The sequence below is a fragment of the Parus major genome, chromosome 26, assembly GCF_001522545.3.
Source record: "Parus major isolate Abel chromosome 26, Parus_major1.1, whole genome shotgun sequence".
NCBI lineage: Eukaryota > Metazoa > Chordata > Aves > Passeriformes > Paridae > Parus > Parus major.
The window spans coordinates 4,180,200-4,189,291 of record NC_031795.1 but is presented as its reverse complement, the minus strand read 5'-3'; the positions used below and the strand labels follow the sequence as shown (position 1 = coordinate 4,189,291).

Below are 9,092 nucleotides of genomic sequence, written 5' to 3'. Positions count from 1 at the left end.
AGCCCCCAGACCCCCGGGAGCCGCTCCCCGAGGAGCCCCTGCTTCCCCAAGGAGCCCCGTTCCCCCCGGGAGCCGCTCCCCAAATTCTCCCCCGGGACCTGCGCCCCAAATTAACCCCGCGGGAGCCGCATCCCAAAGGAGCCGCTGCTCCCCAAAGCATCCCCGGGGAGCCGCACCCCGAATCACCCCACGGGACTCGCCCCCTAAATCATTCCCCCCCGGTTTCCCGGGACCTGCACCCCAAATTATCCCCGGTATGTGCCCCGGTGTAGGCGTGTTCCCTCGGGCACCTGGCCGGGCTGCAGTCGGAACCTCCCGCTGCTGCTGCTGCTGCTGCTCAAAGGACGATTTGCAATGTCAGGGTGTCAGGGCAGCTTTGCTTCCCATCACAAATTTGGGCTGCGAGCAGTCGTTTTCTAAATATATAAATATATATGTATTATTATTATTGTTATTATTATTTGTATTTGCAGGCAAAGCAAACCAAAGCTGCTTCTCCTCTGCTGCTGCTCTCGTTTGGGATTTGATTTGCATCATCTCTGAGCCCATTAAAAGAAATAAATAAGAGAAGAGGAAAAAAAAAATAAAAAAATAAAAAGGGCAAACCAAACCCACACAAAACATGTGCGGAAGGACTTCCACTCCCTGGCTGTGCTATTGAGGATCAGGAAGAGCCTTTGGGGGCTGCAGGATCTCGCTAGGCTGATGCTGCTGCTCAAGGATTTGGTGCAGGGAGACAAAACTGCTGCCTCTTCCATCCGCTGATCTCAACATCTGCATTTTCCTGCTGCTGTGCTCCCTCTCACACCCTCTCTCCATGGACTGATTTTTTGATTTTTTTTTTTTCCCCTATTTGCGGGGGGGGGGAGGGAAGGACGAGCGGAGAGCCAAGGCATCGTGCTGAGAGGAGCAAAAATTGCCTTTTTATATCTCGTGTTCTGGTGGATCCCTTTCGAGGTTATTCAGCTTTTTTGGAAAAGAAAACATGACGTCGCCAGCAAAATTCAAAAAGGATAAGGAGATCATAGCTGAATATGATACTCAAGTTAAAGGTAAGGAAGGGTTTTATTTCCATCCCTTCATTGCGAGCCTGCCTGGCGATTGTAGGAGTTTGCAGTGGATGTTTGGGTGGGGAAGAGGGAAATCATTTGCAGATTGCCTGGAATTTGCAGGGTTTTTTTGGGAATACAAAGCTGGGTCGGGTTTGCAGTGCTGTGTCTGTCCCTATGGGGTAATTCCTGCTTTGGTGGTGCCGTTTTTAAGGTACCACAGCTAGAGTTTTGGGTTTTTTTATATGGAATACTCCCATTTTTGAGTTCGGGGAGATCCATCTTTTTCCTGCCTGCCGTTCCGAGAGACGGCTTTGCATGTGAAATATGAGAGGCAGGGAATTGCTTTTTAATCCTCCGCCTGTCATGGGAATCTTTGAACAATCTGTGCAGTGTCAGAGGAGCATATTTCCACTGCTGCTGATGGGGGACTGTGCTCCAGGCTCCTTGGGAAAGCTATTTGTGCTAGAAACTTCCATTATTCAGGATTTTTTTTTGCTTGGTGAGTCTGTAATATTCCCTGCTTTTCCTTGCCGTGCTGGAGTGTAACACCTCGAGGCTGCAGTGTGGGTGTGGGTGTACACACACACACACACAGAGAAATGCACACACTCAGAAATGAATAAAAACTCCTGCAGCAGCTTTATTCCCACCATCACAGGGAATAATAAACACATTTAAACAGTGGGGTTTGCAGTGACCCTGCAAGGCTCCTGCAGAATTCAGCTGGCTGGGTTTCAGGCCATCATGTGCCCTAGGTTAAAAAAAAATTATAATAAAATAATTAAAAAAAAAGATTGGTGAAATACCCCCCTGAGCCGCTTATTTTTGCCATGTTTTTAGGATAAAACATATTTAAAAGCATAATTAGGGCTTGTGCATGGCTTGATCCATGGCTGTTAGGAAGTTTTGAGATTCAGTGATTTATCTAATTGGTTAAAACTTGCTTGGTATGCTCAGAGCATGCAGGAAAGATGGCCTTCGGGCAGGGTTGATTGAGTTAAATCAATGCAATTTGAAAAAAAAAAAAACCAGCCAGATTTAAATCTGAGTAGGAAACCTAGATTAAAACTGACAATTAAGATATTGTTTTGCAATTAGGTGCTAGGTTATTTTTCCTGCTGGGGAGGGGGGGACTCTGCTTGTTGGTTGTAAATCATTAAAACACGTTGTCCTACAAGGTATGTCCTACCCTGACCCCAGTGCCCTGCACCTAGAAGAAGTTTGGGTACTTTTGTTGAAAAAATGCTTATTTGAACAAATATGAAGCTGTGTTAAGAGTTCATTTTGATTACTTATTTATTTTTGTTTTAATATCCAGGTTCTTAAAGTTAGAAATGGAGAAGGGCGTGTTTCTCTTTTACTGGTTTAGTTTCTATTCCTGTTTTCGAGCTGTCTTTGGAACTGGGAATTGCAGTCAGTGTAAAATTAGAGGCTTCCAGGTTCTTTCATTATTTACCCCATCAAAATGTGCATGAAAGATGCGAGCTCACAGTCACAATATTTGGGAATAACACGGAAACGAGGCTTTAGAATTAGCAAAGCGCATCCTCTCAGCTCTTGCATGAATTAGAAATCCTTCCTTTTCAGATTAGAGAGGAAGAAAATGGGAAGACTCTTGCTGCCAGAACTCAGCTCATCTCTGGGGCTGTCAATAATCCTGGAATGTGCTCCCAAAAGTGGGTTGTGATAGTGGCACACGGATTTTTTATTGCTTTTTTGGCCTTGTACAGCATTGCTCAGTCAGCCAGGGAGGTTAAGGAGGCCGGAAGCGTGTGAGGGGATCAGGAGGAGCTGGGAGAAGGAGGTTTCCTTCCTGAATTAGAGGGGAGGGCAGATGAGTTTGCCTGGGGATGCTCAGCCCGTCCCTGTCCCAGTTTGGCTCTCCCAGCGCGGGAATGGGGATGGAGGCGCTGCTCCATCTCCTTGGCTGGGAGGTGAAGAGGGGCCAGACAGCTCAGGAATGGCCAGGACAGCCCTGGCACACATTCCCCACTTCATTTCTGAGAGGAGCTCCCCTTTTCCACCCAGCACTGACCTCTCAGGAGCTGCCCATCGTTATCTTCAGGTACCAGCTCCGGGGGGAGGCTCTGCTCCTTTTAAAACCCCACAAACCATCCCACAGCTACCTCAGCTCTGAGCTGGATCCTGCTGGGACTCCCTGGGGAATCTCTCAGCTCTGATTCCAGGGATGTGCAGCTCTCTCCATCACAAGATGAGGTGGTGCTAAACCCATTGAAATCCACAAGTGTGGCGGTGCCTCATCACCAAACACGCCAAGGTTCTTGGGGAGAGGTTTTGGTGGAAACAGTGTGGAAATGGTGTTAACTCTGTTTGAAATCTCTTTCCTGTGGCTGTGGGGGTGAGATGAATCACGTGTTGGCGTGCTACACGAACTGTGAGGTGGCATCTGCTCCTCTGATGAGAAAACTCGGATATTTTTTGCTGGCATTTAGAAACTTACGGTGTTTTTTGTGCTTCGCTCCTCGCTGGGAACTGTGTTTAGAGGCTTGGTTTAAAACCCTTAATCCACAAACACCTCCTTAAGCACTTTAAATGATTGCTAATGGAATGATGGAGCTTTGTTTAAAAATTTAATAGCCTTAAGTGGTTAATCAGAAACTATTTAAAGAATGGCTTGATTAATAGATCATCGTGATGTAAAATTTTTGATTTTCTGTTGCTGAATGAGCTGGGTGTTTTTAATTGAAGAAAGGGGCAGCAGGGCAAAGGATCATGGAATGGTTTGGGTTGGGAAGGTAATTAAAGCTCATCTCAAGGGCAGGGACACCTTCCACTGTCCCAGGCTGCTCCAAGCCCTGTCCAGCCTGGCTTTGGACACTCCCAGGGATGGGATGTGGATGAGTGAAGCTTTGTGTTCTCCTGTCACCGTGAGCTTTAGGTGTTTGGTGTCTCCCAACAGCCTCTTTTGGGCTGAAGGTGGCCCTTCCCGTGGGGAGATAAAGATTTGAATGAAATGAATCCCTGAAGATGTTTTTAACCAAAGTTACCGTGCAGCGATCAGGGGTGTGGGGGAACAGGGGCTTCCTCCCTGCTGACCTGGCCACTCTGGTGGCTCCATCTGGAACCAGGCTGGACACAGCCTTGAGTTCTTGCTCTGCCCCTATAACTGACCACCAGAGGATGTGCTGGGCTGCCCAGTGGGCTCCAGCATCTGGAGAAGGGATTCCTTTCTGCAGAAGGGAATTAACCCACTGAGGTACCCAGATTTTCCCCATCACCTGCGCCGACCTCGAGCCTTTCTCCGTTGCTTCCATGGTTTGTCCTCTCTGCTCCTGGAGAAACTCCTTGGAATCTCCAAGGAAAAAGATTTCAAGCTTCTTTTTGAGGAAACTCCAGCATGAATCCTTGTCAAGCAGTCGGAATTCTCCTGCCAGGACAACCTGGGGTGGGCAGGGGAAGGGAAGCTGCTTTGATACCTCGCCCTGCCATGTGCTCACAAAGCCTGGGAGCCCTGTGAAGCTGCAAAGTGAGATTCCATATGGAGCCTTTGATATCTCAAGCTCATCCCCTTGTCTGGATTGTCTCTCCCAATTCCTTTGTGCAAGTTGTGGTGAGGCAGAGATAATTAATTTATGCTGTGCTGTGTGTTCCGTGTGAGATTGGGATGCTGCCTCTCTGTGCCCGAGCAAGCACTGTCAGGGTGTTTTTTGGTTTAATATATTAAATTGGAGTGTACACTTGCTGAGGAAAGAAAAGCCAGTGATTTATCTCTTAATTCTCCTTTTCTTTCTCCTCATGTCCCACGAGAGCCTTATATTTAATTAGTTTGTATAAAGCTTCAGTAAATAGCTCCATGGTTTGAGCTGCAGAAATTTAATACTGACATTTTTTTACACAGCGAGGGCTCATAAACCACTCCTGTCCTTGAGCTAGCAAAGGTTAAAATGCAGCTCTTGCAGATCTTGCAGCCCAGCCCAAAAAGTGCTAAAAATATGACAAATGGATGAGGTAATTTACAGCAGGAGCAAGCAGAGCCCAGAGGTGGCTGCGTGGTTGCTGAGCCGAGTTTGTCTTTGCTAAGGGAAGATTCCTGATAAGAACAACTTCAGGCAACCTCAGCTGCCATCACACTCAGGCTACTGAAATGTCTAAAATTTTCCCTTAAACCTCCCCAAAATGGCTGAAAAATTTGGGATAAGTCCCTTTTTCCTCTCTGCGTTGAACATCTGAGAGTGTGTTTGATCTGATTGTGATTTTTTGCCTTAAATGCTGTGTGGAAATCTCATTTGTATGGTCCATCTTCCCGAGGGATGCTCAGCATATTTAATCCTGGTGAACTCTCCTGACTGGTCCAGCCCTTCTGGGTGTGAAGGATTGCAGAAGTAGCTGTGACAGGGTCAGCAGCTGTAATTTGGGGCGTTGGAAGGGGAAGAGTGATGCTTTTGGTGATGATTTGAACAAAAAAACGAGCATTTTTCTCAATGGCTGCAGGGTTATTTTACAGAATAGTCTTCAGATTTTTAGATCAATGAGCTGAAATCGTTGTCATTTATTTCACTGCTGAACCCCGTGCACTTTGGGATTTTTTCTGTGGTGTTGATACACATAAATGTTGATTTTTCTTTTGTGTTCCTCTCCTGTTCAGGTCACCAGGTTGTTCCCCACACACTGTGACTGATCCTTGCACTGCTTGGGTGCTTTTAATACACCCTGTAAAGAGACTTTTCAGCCACTCACCCCAGTGTGGTTGAGCAAAACAGCCCCGAATTCTGATATTTTGCATTGGATTAACGTTCCCATTTAAAATGTAAAACTACCTTTTAAGGGGTTTTTGCAGTTAATCACAGCTCTGTGCCTGTAAGTGATTCCATTTGTTTGCAACAATGACTTGCTCCAAACTCAGGCTCTGGAATTGCTGTGGAATCATCTGGTTTTCTGCAGTTCCTGATAGTGCTGATCCCTTGAGTTTTGGAGCTGGATTGGGCCAGCCAAGCAGCCTTGGTGCCAAAAAAAGGGGGAAGGAGAGACTGCCTTGATGTCCCAGCAATAGTTTGTGTTTTTGTGTCCAACTCCTGCTAATGGATTATTAATGAGGATGGAAAGAGGTGAAGGAATGCAGAGTCTGCCTTCTTTCCTCTCCAGCTCCAAAAATCCCTTTTTTTGCAGTTTCATCAGGTGTTGGAAGGCTGGAGACCAGAGCTGACCAAGCCACTCCATGCTCTGAAGTGCTGCAGCTCCCTCCAGAAGCAGAAGGAATTGCCAGTGTAACTCCAGTAGGATTCTATAAAAAGTTCACTGGTAATAGCCAGTTTTCCCTGACTCCCAGCTAAGGGACAGGACATTTTTCCTTAGCTCTAAATGATTTCCTTTCGTGGTGAGGTTATAAATTAGCATCTTTCCCTTTTCCCGTCACTTAAAAGGCTCGACTCCTCTTTTATTCTTTTTTTAAATCCTTACTAATTTTTTTTTTTTGGCCATTTTGGGGGTTTACTTGGAAGAATCTCTTTGCCTGGTCAACTTTTTTTTCAGCTGTCGTTATGAAGAGTGAAAAATCTGAACCTTTGTTGAGATGGAAAGTATGTTCAAGCACATGTTCCCTTGAATGGCTTTCTCTGTGCCATGCACAGTTGATATTCATTACTCACAACTTTATTTAGTTCATTTTTTTGCTACGACTTTCACAGATTTCATGGTTTCTCTCTGAGAATTCCTACAACATCACGGGTGTCTTACTCTTGGAATGCTGTCAGTGCTTTGTAGGCGATGGAAGCAAATGCAGTTATGGGATTTATTGTGGGATAAAAGGGTGGAGGAAAAGGGGAGAAAGGGTCTTGACGTGGCAATAATTCCATCAGCACAGCCCAGCCTCCATTTCTACTTTCTCTGTCCCATTTAATTCCCAAATTGCAATACTCCAGGAGGCAAAACAGCCTTTTTTCTGTGAAATCCCTGGATATTGGTCACTGAAACTCTCCACGTGAAGTCAGAAACCACAGGGATGTAAAGTGAGGAAGCTCAACTGGTGTTTTTCCATCAAGATGCTGTAAATGGACTGGAACCATTTAAAACATTGTCATTTTTTTGCCATCAGTGTAACTATTTGCTGTTGTTAAAGTCTTCTGACCCAGTTTAGAGATCACAGCTTCTCTGAAGGTGCTGTGGAAATTCTCTGGTCTTTAAGGGTTTCCAGCAATGCTTCTCATTGCTTTGTGTGAAATGGGCTGAATTAGGCCAGGGGAGCTGCCTCATCCTGTGGCACATGAGCAGCTCCTGGCTTTTTGATTCTTGAGAAGGAGCCAAAAAACCAGATTAACTCCAAACCCAGCGTGGATTTCAATCTCCAGCCCTGAACTGCTGCAGCAGGGCCGGTTGGTTGATCCTGCTACATCTGATGTTGCTTTTGTTGGGTTGTTTTTTTTTCCTTAAATCACTTTCCAGGAAGAGCTTCTTGGCTTCTTGCAAGCAGGGAAGGATTTTTGGTTTGTTTTTGTAGAGCTGCCATTGGATGATGGCTTTCCTGCAGGGAGGAAACCATGGGACGATGCAATTTATAGATGGGGAGTGCTTGCAGATTGAACCTACTTAAAATATCAAGTTGTTGCCTGGGAATGAGTCTCTGAGTGTGTCTTGGGCCAGCAGTCTGGTCCCACTGCAGGACATGCTCTAAATTTGTGAATTCAGGTGGGGAAAAATTGGGAAATTCCACAACATCCATTTCTTTATGCAAGTTCACACCCTGGAGCAGGGCTCTTGCTGTTCTGCTGCTCTGAGTGGTACCAAAACACATTTTATGTGATTCTGCTGCTTCTAGGAGAGCTAAAACCAGGAGTTATTCATGTATTTCATTGTGTTAAAGCACAGGGAATTTTTTGGGATAGGATGATGTACCCAGGAAATTTCCACTCATCCACCAGGTGTGATTCCTCAGTCTGGGCAGGGATGTGGCAACCAGGGCCAGCTGGCATGTGACAATTCTCCTTCCACCCCAGATCCTCTGGGAAGGGCTGCAGGAGGCTGTGGCAAGTGTTTTCCTGGGAAATCCCAGCTGTGAGGGGTGAACTCCTCCCCAGGCAATGCTGTGAATAACCATCCGTGAGGGGAAATGGATTTTGCTGCAGAGCTGATGCTCTTCCACCTTCCTGGGCAGCCAGAGCTGTGTCTGTGTCTGGAAAGCAGAGTCAGGGAATTGTTTGGATGTGCCAAGATGCTGACAATCCCTTCCCTCTGGCAGGGCTGCTTTCCTGGCTGCAGCACTGGGCAAATCCATTATCAAAGTTCTGTTTAACTACCTGTTTATCTATTAATTTAATAGCTAAAATGAATAGGAATTAATTTAGTAATAGCAATAATAATTTATTAATTGAGCTTTATATTGTTTTTGTTATTGGTAAATGTACACTCAGACATAATGTGACCCATAAAGCGAATTATCATGGGTGTGAAACACATCAAACTCTGAGGAAAGCACATCAATAAGAAGCAGCATTGTTGCTGTAAGGGGAGGGAAAAAGTCTCAATTTTGGTTAATCTGTGCAGGGGGTGGATGAATGAGTGGCAGTGACAGAGCAGAGTGTGGAGGTGCAGATCCCTGAGCAGCACTGGGAGGTTTTTTCCCCCAGTGTTCGATAAGCAGCCACTCAGAAATTTAATAAATGAACATCCCTGTGAAGTGGTTTTGGAAAGCAGCCTGGCTTTGCTTTGCTCTCTTTAATGAATGTAACCCTTCCTAACTTTTCTTCTCTCCATCTGGTGAAGGAGGAAGAGGCTTCATCCCAGTTACCCTTTAATAAAACACCAGTAAGGCTCCAGGATTTGTGCTGCTGGTGCCCGTGTGTGTCCCAGCTCCACGGGGAGGATGCTGAAATAGGAACAAAAGGCTTTGCCAGTAAAGGACTTTAAAGTGTGCAGCTGGAAAAGGGAGGGGGAGAGGAGGGAGAAATGCAGCACTACAAAGGTCACAGGATACACTGATGATGTTTGGATGGAAACTCAAATTGCTATGAATGAAGTTGTGCTCTCGTGTTTTCCCCCTGGAGCTGAATGTCTAAAAACTCTGGATCCTTTATTATTCCTTGTCTA

At 45.8% G+C, this 9,092-nt stretch overlaps 1 protein-coding gene across 1 annotated transcript in view; it reads left to right on the top strand.

Moving 5' to 3' along the window:
• Positions 1-451: 451 nt before the first annotated feature.
• SRGAP2 (SLIT-ROBO Rho GTPase activating protein 2) overlaps positions 452-9,092 on the top strand; it is a 104,440-nt gene continuing 95,799 nt past the window's right edge. The window contains exon 1 of the mRNA XM_033519847.1: positions 452-1,052. Coding sequence (XP_033375738.1) covers positions 986-1,052 — 67 coding nt within the window. The 5' untranslated portion in view covers positions 452-985. The remainder of the gene's footprint in view (positions 1,053-9,092) is intronic.